The sequence below is a fragment of the Plecotus auritus genome (assembly GCF_963455305.1).
Source record: "Plecotus auritus genome assembly, chromosome: 1".
Lineage (NCBI taxonomy): Eukaryota > Metazoa > Chordata > Mammalia > Chiroptera > Vespertilionidae > Plecotus > Plecotus auritus.
Window position 1 is genome coordinate 169,489,510 of NC_137770.1, and position 14,842 is coordinate 169,504,351.

At 39.5% G+C, this 14,842-nt stretch overlaps 1 protein-coding gene across 1 annotated transcript in view; it reads left to right on the forward strand.

Moving 5' to 3' along the window:
- The window catches only part of COL25A1 (collagen type XXV alpha 1 chain), a 513,960-nt gene that overhangs the window by 414,794 nt on the left and 84,324 nt on the right, over window positions 1-14,842 (forward strand). Inside the window, exons 15-17 of the mRNA XM_080655171.1 lie at window positions 9,438-9,491; window positions 11,419-11,445; window positions 13,776-13,820. Of these exons, the coding sequence (XP_080511297.1) occupies window positions 9,438-9,491; window positions 11,419-11,445; window positions 13,776-13,820 (126 nt within the window). The remainder of the gene's footprint in view (window positions 1-9,437; window positions 9,492-11,418; window positions 11,446-13,775; window positions 13,821-14,842) is intronic.

Consider the following 14,842-nt stretch of genomic DNA (forward strand, 5'->3'; position numbering starts at 1 on the left):
TTGCCCAGGGTGGGAATGGCTGCAGGGGAGAGGGGTGGCAGGGATTAAGCAGGGAAAAAGGAGACGTATGGAAAACTTTAGACAATAAATAAATAAATAAATAAAAATAAAAGAGTGAGTATTTTAAATTCTGTCCCAGCTCACTCGTCACTATTTGTATGACCTTGGACAAGTCACTTACCTTCTCTGAGCCTTAGTTTCTCTGTTTGTCAAATGAGGATTATAACATTTACCTCAAAGTGTAATCAGAAAAATATAGAAATTAATAAATATAACTGTTTATTCAAATATAACGTAAGTCCAGGCTATTTTTCCCTGTGAACTGGAGACAGTGATTAGCTGCTTCCACTGAGTTTCTTCTCTGGCAGCCCCAGTCCCATGGAGAGCTGCAAAAAACATGCATTGTCTAATTGAGAAGAGATCTATGTAGCCAGGGAGCTGACCACTGTGTTGTATGTGGTTTAACCCAGTCCTAGCAAACTCTCCCATTTCACATAAGCCCCTTCATCCATTTCGACATTTTGTCTTTCTAAAACATCTCTTTGTTCTTCACCCTTTTTTTCCATGAGAATACACACAGAGAACAATTTTTTCCTTGTATGCAGAAAAGACTGTCCTCTGTGGCATCATACTCTGGCCGCTTTGTGCCCACTTTTTCACCTTTCTTAAGTTAAGCAGGAAGCACTGGATAGTGTTTCTCTTAGACCCCAGCACATGGTGCTCCTCGTCCAGCCCCCCCTTGTCCCTCTGATACATGGGACTTGTCCCCATGGAGTGTGGGGTCTGTAAGGCCAAGGGGACATGCCTACTCACAGCCCAGTCTCCCTACTTCTAGATTATACCAGGTGCAGGAATTCCTCCATCATTGCCCTGATTCTGCTTCCAGTACCTGTAGTGGCCTTGTCCCCAAGTCCGTATTCCCAAGGGTGGACCGCACAGCCAGGGTGTGTGCTCCTAAGCCTGTGGGTGGCCTGGGAGCAGCTATCAGTGGGATCTGTGGGCAGTACTCCCAGGCTGCGCTCACACACAACCCCAAGGCACTTCCTGGGGAACTGGAGAACTGGGGCTGGGAAGAGGGAGGACATTAGCATTGTGGGGTGGATGGGGGCAGCCATGGACTCCTACCCAGACCTTTAAATTTTAGGGATAATTCCCATTTGTGTTAAATTTCATACAAATAAGCTCAACCTAACTACTTTCTGTGACCCCTAAATTCTTACTATGTCTGCATTTGAATTTCTTTGTTCAAATTATATTTGGTATATTTCCATCTCAGGAACAATACAAAAAAAAACTAAAGAAAAAGAGCTAACCAGCAGACTTCTTTCTGAAATAGTCCATACTGTAATATTATTGCTATAACTATCATGTTTTCTTATTTTACATTTTTAGACAGTGGTACTTTAAAAAAAAAAAAACATAATGAAGGCTTGATTACGAGGTTTAGTTTAGTTATTACTTTAATCAGTATAAGACCCATTTCAGTATATTATCTGAAATAGAATATTTTTATTAAGTTCCTGGCTGCTAGACCTGTCTACTTTCCTACTCATTAGCATTCATAGTTCCAATGCGGACGAAGAGACTCTAATTTCAGGGCTGGAGTTCGCTGATTAGAGGAACAAAACGAAGTCCTCTGAAGGGGGCGGAGCTCTGACGCATAACCAACCCTAACCGCCCAGGCCAGGGCCCTTCTGATTTTCCTTTCGCCATATTACAAAGCCCCCTCCACCTCCAGGAAAGAAACAGAAAAAGAAGTAGGGATTGGGTATGCAAGTAGAAGCTTTTGCAAAACTGCTGAATTGCTCCACAGGAGAGAGAGTGAAGCTGAATTCCCAGAACTGTCAAGGAAGGGAGGGAGGGAGGGAGGAGATGAGATGGGAAGGGGAGAAAGGAGAAGGCAGGAAGATGAAGAACGACTGCATGCTCTGTGATGTGACAGCTTCCCGAGAACACCAGGTATTCGGTCCTGAGCTCGCAAAAGGTCTGGGGGGAGTGGGGTTCTCCAGGCCACTGACTGACTGACATGTCGGAATTGGTCTGGGGCAAAACAGAGGGGACACCTGCAGATGTCGGAGAGCCGGTCTTGGACTTCCACAACCTGTGAAACCGGGACTTGAGCCAAGTTTAATCAGATGTCTGATGAATAAGAAGCCACCAGTGACATCTTTAGTCCAACAACAACAAATAATAGTAATAGTGAAACTAAGTCTTAATTCTTTAGAGCCAGGAGAGAGGAAGCGTTTAATTCACCCCGCACACTGCATAGCAGAAAAACCAAGCTCCACAAAAGCTCAAGCCGTTCGCTCTATGTCCCAGGACCGGAAGTGGCAAACATAGGACTGGAGCCACTCTCCTAGTTTATGCTCAAATTAAAGAGAAAAGAAGCATAAAAATGAATGGGATTTTTGGACACAAGGTGCTCACATAGAAGGAACACAAGATGAGAAATCAAAGACCCAGCTTCTAACCTCACATTTTCCTCTTTGCAGCGAGTTCCTCTGGGGAAGTGTTTCTGCCCTCTCTGAATGTGTTTCTTCATCTGTTAAGAATGAGGCTTGGTTCACCTAAAACATTTCACTATTTTGTGTATGTTTCTGCTTAGGGAAAAGCAGATGTTAGCGTGAGTTCATGAGGTAAATGATGATACTTGGGTGAGTTCTGAAAGCATGTTTTGGAAACTTTAGATGAGCTGTTAATTTATATAACCAATACTGCCCCGGCTACTGCTCACCTTTCCCCTGAGGCACATGGGGTGAGGGACAGAGCAGATGGGAGAGGGGAGATAACTGAGTATATGGACATGTGTACGGAGGCCCAGTCTCTGTACCTGCAGGCAGAATTGTTGGATCCTTTAGTCCTGGGCAGCCAGCTTCCCCTGCAGAGTCCTGGAGGGGCTCAGAGGCTTTCTTGAGCTCATTCCTGGCACCCAGTCCTTAATGGGACTTTTCTCCACACTCACTCCCACCCTTCCCTCTTACCCCAGGCGCTTTCTCTGCTCTTCAATGCAAATCTTCCAGATCGACCTGCATGATTGGAGGTGTCACTGCTGGGTTAAGGTCTCTCCTGTCTTTTTCCTGGGTCCTGCTATAGCTGAGACAACCATCTGTTGTCACCATGGTTATAGGGCTTTTCTGCTTTCCCAGTATTGAAAGGGTTATAAGGGCTTCACATCTTTATGTAGGTTTAATGTATTTGCATCTCCTGTATTTACTCTTTCCTCCAATATGTATGTTCTGAACAATTATTATGTGTCAGGAACAGTTTCTAGTGAACAAAATAGACAAAATTTCTATTCTAGTAGTGGTGAGGGGATAGGGATGGCAGTTGCCAAATAAAATACCCAGTTAAATTTGAACTTCAGGTAAACAACCCATAGTTTTTAATATGACTGTATCCCTTTTATTGCTTGGGATATATTGACCTAAAACAAGTATTTGTTGTTTATCTAAAATTCAAACTTAACTGGGTGTTTTGTATTTTTATTTCCCAAATCTGGCATTCATAGTAAGAGAGACAAAACACCTTTTAAAATTATAGCTTAGGTGGTAATTGGTGCAACAGAGAAAATAAAGTGAGGCAATGGGCGGAGGGAGTGCTGGCAGTGGTGGAGATTCTGGGGCCAACCCTGTAATAAGGGGACATTTGTATATCTCCAATATACAAGTGGGCTGTGTTTTAGATGTAAAATGGGTTAGGTAACATACATAAAAGAACTGTTTCCAAGGATGAATAGTTCAGCAGACCACCCCTCACAGACTCACTAAAAAGATAGTGGAGCGAAGCTATATGTTATCAGTGTCACCTGGGTCTCCCTTAAGTCAAACTTCTTAAACTGGGGTTGGGTATCCCTGGGAGTTCACACAAGTGTGCACAGATACAAAAAGAACAAGGATTCTCCTAGAGCACTGATAACACTTGAAGGTTGGAGCTAAGATTCTTATTTTGTACTAGAGGCTCGTTGCACGAAGATTCGTGCAATAGGCCTTCCTTCCCCTGGCTGCGGGCACCAGTTTTCCTCTGGCACCCGGGACCCAGGCCTTCGCTCTGGCCGCTGCCTTCTGTCTTCACTCTGGCCGGAGCCTTCCGTCTTCACTCCGGCCAGAGCCTTCAATCTTCTCCTCTCCGACCGGAGTGCCGTTCCTGTAGGTCCCTCCACCCCCACCCCCCGCCTTCCCCCTCATAGCAGCAGTCCCTCCCCGCCGCTCCGCGCCTGCATATGCAAATTAACCTAGCATCTTTGTTGGGTTAATTCGCATACTCACACCTGATTGACTGGTGGGCATTGCGGAGGTACGGTCAGTTTGCATATTTCTCTTTTATTAGTGTAGATTGTTGTGTCGTGCTACATTTCTATAAATGTTAAGGTAAAATACATTGGTTATTTTGTACCTTCTATCTTCACTCAAATTCATGTTCATACTAATTTGCCCTTAGGAGACTAGAATGAAAAACTAAATCAGAGAGAGAGAGAGAACACATATGAATGGAGAGCAGGAACCCCATTTTCCTACCTCTTCCCCAAATAGTTATATCTGAAGTCTGGGTTGGGTGCCTCACCTTCAAAGAATCCTCCTCTACCAAGTGTTGTTTATCCAATTGCTGCCAAAGCCTCCAAGGCCCTGAAGCCTAAAAAAGGGACAGCTACTCTCCACTGTGACTTCCCATAGGAGAAGAATGACTCAAGGCCAGTCCTGCTCACTAGGCAAGCTACTGAGATCCTTCAGCATTCTGTCACTGCCAGGAAGAAAGGTTCCATACAGCCAGTGTTTTAGAGAGGTATCTGTGGCCTTGCTGCCCACCTTTAGTCTTTATTTTATTGCACATATGCACCAACACCACCAATTCCAACAATCTTAAGTCTGACGCCACATTCTGCTCAATACCACATTCCATCCACTGCTGGTCCATGTTCATTGTAATTATTTTTCTCTTCTGTTGGGATGAGTTCTTGAAGAAAATGCAGTACATAACAGAAGCAAATCTGTTTTTGACACGTGAATTATATTATGCTAAAAATGTTAAAATTATATTATGCTAAAAATGTTAAGCTATGACTCATTCTCATTGCCAGGATGAAAAACAATTATGATTGAGTAATGGTGAGCGATATTGCTGCTAAATAACCTATCTCCCTTTAGCACTCAGTTACATGAGAAAACTGCATTCCTTTCTATCATTAAGTATTCTTTCAAGTTGTACCTGAAATAATAGTAAAAGCCCTGAATTATGTTTTACATTAGAGTTCTAAAGAGTGTTTGGTGTAAAAAAAAAAAGAAAAGAAAAGAAAGAAAGCCATCCTTCTTAAAAGTCAGCCCAACTTATTTGTAGCTTGAATATGCAAATGGTCCTTTGGGAATAGCCTTGGAATTTAAAGTATATTAGAGAAAACCCCATCAATCTACCTATAATTAAGATGTTAGCTGATGTTTCTCTTTATTCTGTTTTTGGATTGTCCTTCAGAATGTGTGAATTTGAAATGCATTCAGAAAAAAATGGATGGATTACCCAACAAATGATACTCTCGCTCTACACACACAAAACCTAATTCCCTTTTCTTTGGTCTGTATTTTTCTGATATATTTCTCTGTATATGTACATTTTTACTACATTATGTAGCAATATGATATTATTATAACTTTATTTGAAGAAACCTCCTGATAATTATATTTTGTACTCCTATATCAGAAAATATGAACACCATATATAACATATGGTTCATTCTTCATTAAGACTTACCTTTGATTTATATTTATTGTGCCTCTTTACTTCATAAAGTATAAGAAAACTTTGCCTAAAAATATAGTCTATGGCCCGACAGGTATAGCTCAGCAGTTGAGCATCGACCCAGGAACCAAGAGGCTACCAGTTCGATTCCCGATCAGGGCACATGCCAGGGTTGCAGGTTCGATCCCCGGTGGGGGTCGTGCAGGAGGCAGCTGATCAATCGATGTTTCTATCTCTCTATTCCTCTTCCTTCCTCTCTCTCTAAAAAATCAACAAGAACATTTAAAAAAAATAGTCTATGACTTCAACTAGGGGTCCCAAGCTATTTTTGTATATATTTTTTTCTCACTCAAAAGTAATCTCTTTAGACACAGACATCTGCCACATCTATTTCATCTTTATATCCCATGAAAAAGCCCAAAGTAGGACATACAATAAATTTTCACTAAATTTAGTGTTAGTTGAATGAATTAATGCCTTCCAGTAGCCCATAACCTGACCTCGGTACGCAGAGTTGTGCAGCATTTTATCTTTAACATTTCTTTCTCACAACCCAAGAAACTAAGTTTGCATAACAACAGAATACTCCAAAACCTCCTAATCTAAGTTCACATTTTTTAATGTAATTTATTAAAAAGATGAACTTTGTATAAGTCATTCTTTCCTTCTTCATTTTATTCTCTTTTGATTCACTTAGGAAAAGCCTATTCAATTTTTAGCTTTAAAATTTTATGAAATATGTATTTAAATTATAAACACATGAAAAATATTTAACCTTACAAGTGATAAATACAAAACTGAGCAACAGTAACTCTTTTGTACTTATTAAAATAGCCAAAAATTATTAAAATTGTGATGTCCAGTACTGATGAAATTGTGGAAAAGTAACACAGGATGGGTGCCTATGCATGCAGATAAAACTCAGAACCTTTTTGGAAAGCAATTAAGAAATATTTGCAGAGGTGGTTATTTTTAATAGCAAAAATTTGGAAATTACCTAAGTATTCAACAATTTGCGACAGATTAAACAGGTTCAAACCTAACTTTGGTAGATGATAATTCAACTATTCACAAGACAATCATGAATAGTGTGTGAAAACAAATGTGTGATATAAAATAATAATAAAAAAACAGATCAGACTATGTAATCAGCTGACAATTGCTTAAAATATGTAAGCATACATAAAAAAAGACTAGAAGGAAACAGGACAAAATGAAAACAATTATTATAGGGTGAGGGGATTATGGGTGCAAGTTTTTATTTGTTTTCTTTTATGTTAAAATATTATTTTTTAAAATGTATAAAATTAAGGAAAAAAGGGATCAAGTTTTAGTCCCTCAATGTCCATATATTAAGGTAGATGTTATGTAGATACCTAAGCAATGTTTCTTTTCCTTGCTTCAAAATCTCAGCATGTATTTTGTCCAGAATACCAGGACCAAAGGTTAGTACAAGTAAAACGAAGTAGAATCATTTGAGACATGCATTTTCATGAAATTTAAACTATTATAATTTTTTAAATATCCCACTGGTTTTAGCTGGAAATAATTTTTTGTCAATAGTATAATATGCTACAATACAGAACTTTGTGACTAATGAATAAATTATGTTTGTGATTCTTGTTAGCATTACGAATGCAGGATATGATTGTCTAACACCTATATTCTGGGACACTTAAATAACATGAGAACGTCCAAGTTTCAAATATGACTGGTCATTTGACACTTAACATGAGCATATTAAAACATAGGCCATGTCCATACTGCCTAAATTTTACATACTATTTACCCAACTTTCTAAAAATGCTGGGCTTACCCATTTGTTATTATTATTGCTACTATGGTTATTCTTTGAAAGTCTAAATAAAGTTTGTATTGTTCTCTGGTAATATCTCGTTTACATTCAACCATGAGTTCGGACATTAGCACATTCTGTTGTAGTCTTTGAAGAAAACAGACTGGGTAGCTCTTTCTGGTTGCACAGTAAAATGATAGTCCTCTTTCGGGGTGGATTCTATTTCCAAGCCTCTACCCTTTTGATTTACAAATGGTCTATCAAGATTTTCCTATAATGGCCAGCGTAATTCCAAGTCAGCAGTTTGCCATTTTAGCAAGGAAAGTGCAAGAGTTATGATTATAGTATAACTTGATATAGGAAGCAGACTTTCTTCCAGGAAGTTAAGACTTTCACAATTATAATAATCCAGTATAATAGTAGAACATTTTTTTCTTTTCTAGAAAGATACCATAACTTCACATTGCTTAGTTTATCTGATAGATGTACATAAATCATCTTTGTAAGTAATATTTAATTCAGGTTTCTATACATCCTGAAAGGGCATTTATAAATGAGAAGTATAAACCGACTGATAATGGAGATAGAATACTCATCATCTACTCTCTCCCGACCTGTGGATGCACTCACTCATTCAGCGGTGCATCATATTGTTAAGAGCACAATCTCTTATGCCAGATCAAGAGAGTTCAAACTTTGGCTGTAGTTGTGTAAATCTGAAAAAATTATTTAACCTTTCTGTGCTTTACTTTGTTCATCTGATAGGTAGAGATAAAGACAGTACTTACTTCATAGAAATTTGTGATAATTGAGTTAGTGAATGTTAAGTTGCTGGCACTTAAATGTTACTATTATTATGACCATTAATGTACATATTTTCATACATGTACATGTTCATGTGTATTTTTGCAGAGAGCACCAATATTAAAATGACACAATCCCTGCCCCCCAGGTGACTTAAACAACATGCTTAAAAATCAACTAAATTTGCTGTGAAACTACAACTAATCTAAGGATGAAATCTGTGTGTGTTTTTTTAATTAACTAAGAAGCAATTTTACAACTCTCAGTGGAAGAAGAAAGTGGTCCAATCATTGCAGCACATCATCAAGGGCTTTGAAAATGTTTTTAAAAGAAAATGAAATTCTAGTTGTTCTAAGTTGGAGCCACATGGAAGCACTGAGAGCCAGGGTATCTCTCCTTTGCTTCAGGGCCTTTTCCAGGCTCTTCTCCTCCTTGGTAAACATTTGCTGGCTCAGCATCTGAAAAGACTGGTATGCATCATCATCTTTCTGAAATGGAACGCTTTCTAGCATAATAGCCATCATCTTTTCCCCAAATTCCTATCATTCAATATGACGAGAGCCATAAGTCTGAATGTTTTATTCTAATTATTTTTACAGTGAAATTGGAAAGAGAAAACAAAGCCATTTTCACTTTTTACTTTTGTATCAAATGTGTCTAAATGAATTAAGTAGATGTGTCTGTTCTTCACGATTTAGATTTGGAAATGCTCATTTGATTAAGTCTAATTATATAATGATTTAGTCTATATTTTCCTGAACTGACTAATCACTTAAAAGTCTTATGTTTTCAGATGTCTTTTACTCATGCAACAAATACTTATTTGTTGCCTACAATGTACCCAGTACCATGGTAGATGCTCATTTCACATTGATAAGTTGCTTTTCCTTTCTTAAAGGTGAAAAGACTGAACAAAGGAAATTAGCCCATTTTATCCTTGGTGCTTACCACATGGAATTTTGAACCAAATAAGCTAACTTGTATTTACACTGGTAGACACTTACTTTCTATCTACACTTAGAGCATTGTTGGATGATCATATCTTCCAATGATCTACATAATGTGCTGATTTTGTCTATTTTATTTAGTAGTACCTATTTTTTATTTTGAGGGTGAGCCTGGGTTGCCTGGAGCAGTGGGACAGAATGGAACACCAGGGCCAAAGGTCAGTACAAATAAAACTTAAGTAAGATTATCATGAGTTTTCATGAAATCGTAAATTATTACAATTTTTTAATGTCCCCCTGGTTTTATCTATTTGTTATTGTTGTTTTTTGTCAATAGTATAATATGCTACAGTACAGAACTTCGTGATTAATGAATAAATTATGCTTGTGATTCTTCTTAGCATTACAAATGCAGGATATAATCATCTAAAACCTATATTCTGGGACACTTAACATGAGAAAGTCTATGTTTCAAATATGACTGGTCATTTGACACTTAACATGAGCATATTAAAACATAGGCCATGTCCATACTGCCTAAAATTTGCATACTATTTACACAACTTACTAAAGATGCTGTTCTCAGTGTCGCTGTGGCTTTTCCTCAAGATTTGGCGACCTCTAGCACTTACACAGCACAACCAGTTAATCAAATAAAGAGCAGAATAAAGACGTGGCATGTTTAAAATTTAAAAATGGATGTAGTCAATTACTAAACAGGGAAAAAATGTAATGAAGATTATTTTTTTTGGATTGCAAGTTTTCTTTGTTTCTTGAAGAACAAATGAATCTGTTAAATATAAAAAGATTGGTGACAGTTTAGTTTAAACCAAACAGGCAGACAAATCCCAAATCCTTTGATGAGTGTACATCCCTTGAAGTACAAAACTAACGTCTAATCCTGTCAGCTGTGCTGGTGTTTATCCATACTCACAGATGCCTGTCAGCTGATTTTACAGATCACATTGCTATTGACAGGCACTTAGGATGGACCTAAAACCTGTAGACCTGTCCTTTGTCCTGTAAGAGAGTAAAGAAAATATTTCTTCTGGTTCTACAGCCATTCTCCTATCTGTTCCCTCTCTTGTTCTGTGCTAAAGAGGCAAGTGATAGGAGTTAATGCTCAAGGCCTGTTCTCAGTGCTATTCTTCTGTTGCCTAGCAACCCTGGATGGATGTTGAGCGCTGAAAGGTAGTCAGAAATTCAGAAAGCCAAAGGATCAGGCTGACTTCCAGTGAGTGAAAATAATCTTGACTCCAAACTGACTTCTAGAGTGGGTTATAATTTTTAAAAACACAATAATCACCTTAAACCATTTTTGAAGCAGTTGATCTCATGGCAGCACTCACACTTTTTGTAAAGGGAATATTCACCTAAAGTGTATAATTTACTTTAGAACTCTCCCACGCCATCCCTTGTCCCTTCCCAGAGAAAGGGAAAGTGAGATACTCTGCAGAGCACGGTTTTTCACTTTAATCCTCATAGTGACGGGGTCATCATTCTGAGTACTAGTAAAGACATTCTCCTAAACTCACTTTGATTCTGCCATTCTCATGTTTTTCCTGAAGGTACCAGTGCCTCCCAAAGTACAACTGATTTGGAACATGCTGGTTACCAGTAGGGTAAAGAGAGTTCATGACATTGTGAAGGGGTCCAAGTTCAGGACTGTATTTATGGTCATGATAGGAGTAGACAGGACTACACGGGGACTCTGAAATCCTGAAATAGTCCATGTACCAGGGGCTGCTTTGAATAAAGACTCTGTGCAAGGATGGGCTCACCCACCTTACTGATTCTGAGTTCGGGCAGAACACCAAGTCCCTAGACTAAAAAACTGCCAAAGACATTAAATTGCCACCACACTGTTCTCCTTAGAGCCCCAGTTTAAGAATGATAATCTTAAATATTTTTCTTTAGTCCTCTAAAAGCAAAGAGTTAAGATTTTATTTTATATTGATATCCATACCCAATTCTCCAGGAAACTCATATTATCATTTGTTTTCATGTAGCAACTATATATTGCCCCCAAAAAAGGTCACATGATTTATTGACTATGTTCAATATCTGATTTTGTTTGGTATTGTTTAATTAGGTGTTTTACAATTTAATATGTCACTCAATCTTTGTTCTTTTGTTCTCCTCCAGGGAGAACCTGGAGAGCAAGGAGAAAAGGTGAGGTTTATTCTACCCACATTTATCTCCCCCTGCCCCCCACCAAAGAGGTACCAAGCTGAACTGTATAAAGTATGGACAGATGAATAGATTTAGATATAGATATATAGATGTATAGATATAGATATAATGGCCACTGTTTTTTTCCATAATTAATTAGTGGAAGGAGAAAATTGTGTAATTCTTATGTATAGATAGAAATTTTTAAAGGGCTTAAAGAAATGGAGGGAAAGGGAGCAAATTTAAACATTCTATGTCTGGATTTTAAATGACTTTCAGAAATCCCTGGGCCTCCAAAATTTCTTTTTTCCCTGCTCGCTAATGCCACTCCAATGCTTTTCTGAGCATCCACATCTCTCTACTGCTTCTTAGGTCACTGAGTTAAAGGGATACAGATGTTTACCGCAGCAAATATACTGAGAGTTGCCCCACAAAGAATTCCCATAAAAACCAAAAAGAGAAACAAAAGAAGAAGAGTGCCATATGTTAAATTTCTCTTTGCTGTCCTTCCTTACTACCTTTTTGGGCATGTCCTGATCATTTTTAGACTCTCAGATTGTATTTTAAAGCTAACTTTCCTGGTTCTCGTGCTACTTCATAGCGTTTGAGAAGTGAGCTGTCTGCACAGGAAACTTCCAGATACTCCAGAATGCTCTTCATAAGTGATCTGATCTTTCTGACAAATCAGTATCATCACCTCTGCTCCCCAAAGAAGTACCTCTAAAGATCCAGCAAACTTTTGAATGTAACTGTAATTTGGGTATTGAGAAACAAAAAGAACAAAAGCCACTTATTTAAATGGAAGGAGAGCAAACCAGAGGGGACACTCAGACCCTCTGTCCCATGTCCACTCTGGGCCTGTTTTCCTAATAAAAAAGTTAGTTTCTTTGGTTTTGTTTTTTAATAAAGGGACTTCCAAGCAATTTTTTAAGTATGCTGCCTATTAAGGTCCCTCATAACAGATTATCAGTACATTTACGGGGCATCCAGCCAGTTCATGGTAATTAGCTTGAAGTTAATTAGTCACCCGGTGACTCCTTTGTGTGGACACTAAGGAGGAAAAAGGGGCAGAGCCAGCACCATCCCGGCTCCTCAGACAAAGCAGCTCAGGCTCCCAGGCTGCAGTGGGGTATCCGTCACCAGAGACAAAGGCCTGAGCAGGTTAGTTTCATGCTTGTGAAACAAGAAAAGAAACTAGAGAAAAAGAAAATGTCTTCTTCCCTCGCCACCCCTCCTTCTCTCAGGGAAACAGTCATCAATAGTGTCTCTCTTATTTTAAGGACATTTTTAAGTGAGAGAAAAGTGACCTCTTCTGAAGCTAGACAGAGGGCTTATGGAGTGTAAGAACAATAATGCATTGTTGTTGCTAACAGCTATCATTAACAGCTTGTGTCAGAGACTGTCCTAGCTGCTTTACACATGGTACATTGTTTATTTCTTACCACCCCATAAAGTTTTCTTGCCCTTATGTCACACATGAAAAATACGATGCATAGAAAATTTCATTTTTCCAGTCAGTTTTGGAGTTGGGCTTAGTCTCTCGGCTACAAATCCATGATATTTCCACCATAACATGCTACGAGACACAAAGAATTCAGAATTTAAGGAAGCAAAGCATGGGTAATAAACAACTGACTTCCCCCCCCCACCCCCAATGCATTGCTTTGTGGATAGAAAGGAGATGTTAGTGAGGGAATAGGCATAGGAAATCTCAAAAATAACCAATAAGACATAAACTCCCCAAGTTTTGATTTAAAAAGCAGTTTTGTAATAAAATCAAAAACATTTACTTCACAAATGCAACACATGTAAGTACAGATAAGTCAGATATTCAGGGCACAGGCCTTGAGGGCTGGCTCATGCACTTCGAGGCCCTGGAGGTTTGAGATGGGCTTCAAGACAAGAGTGGATTTATACAGACCAAAGGGAAAGGAGGATCAGGGGTCCAGGTGGCAGGAGTAGGCACAGAGGTGGTGAGGCAGGTGGCATATTAAGGGAATAGTCAGGAGAAAGTCTGTTACAGTGGAGTTTTGAGCAGAGGAGAAAGAGATGGAGTGAAGGAAGCTTTAAGTGCCAGAATAAGCTACTAGAAATCAGAGAAATTGCTGCTTTTCATTAATATCATAGAGTAATTTAAAACTGTTCAGCCATGTTAATTGTAAAAAAAAAAATGTATCTAGAACCAGTGATATCAGTCAACTGCTCAAGTAGAACATTTGCAACAGATTTTAATATATGGTGCTTTTGAAAGAAAACTTAAAATAATGGAAAATACTCTTGTGTAATGTCACTAATATATTTTACATGTAACGCTTTTTTTCCCCTCTTAGGGAGATGCTGGCGAGAGTGGTCCCAAAGGTGATGCAGGCGAAAAGGTACAGTGTTGACAAATACAAAAGAGTATGTGTATGAGCAAGAAATAGTATTCTGTATATATGAAAATGGGAAATTTTGAAAAACATGTGAATGATAGTATCTTTGTTTCATAAGAAAATAGAAAATTCTACAAATTTAGAAAATCTTTAAATATTTAATGTATAAAAGGTGATTATTCCTCAAGCTCCTAGCTATAAATTTAAATATTTTAGACATAAAATGGTATGTCACAGATTTTAAAAAATGTGTAGCTAGGTTTCCAGGCTTTCAAGGAATAAAAACACTTATTCATGTCTAAATGGCACGCTCCCTTTATATGCAGATATAAAAATACTAGAGGCCCGGTGCACGAAATTCGTGCACAGGGGGAGGGGTGTCCCTCAGCCCAGCCTGCACCCTCTCCAATCTGGGACCCCTCAAGGGATGTCCGACTGACCGTTTAGGCCCGATCCTGGTGGGATCGGGCCTAAACGGTCAGTCGGACATCCCTCTCACAATCCAGGACTGCAGGCTCCCAACTGCTCACCTGCCTACCTTCCTGATTGCCCCTAACCGCTTCTGCCTGCCAGACTGATAACCCCCTAACCACTCCCCTGCCAGCCTGATTGATGCCTAACTGCTCCCTTGCCAGCCTGTTTGCTCCTAACTGCCCTCCCCTGCAGGCCTAGTCACCCCTAACTGCCCTCCCCTGCATGCCTGGTCACCCCTAACTGCCCTCCCCTGCAGGCCTGGTCCTCCCCAACTGCTCTTCCCTGCAGGCCTGGGTCCCTCCCAACTGCATTTCCCTGCAGGCCTGGTCTCCCCCAACTTCCCTCCTCTGCCGGCTTGGTCACCCCTAACTGCCCTCCCCTGCTGGCCTGATCGCCCACAACTGCCCTCCTTTGGAGACCTGGTCCCTCCCACCTGCCCTCCCCTGCTGGCCATCTTGTGGTGACCATCTTGTGTCCACATGGGGGCAGGATCTTTGACCACATGGGGCAGCCATCTTGTGTGTTGGAGTGATGGTCAATCTGCATATTAC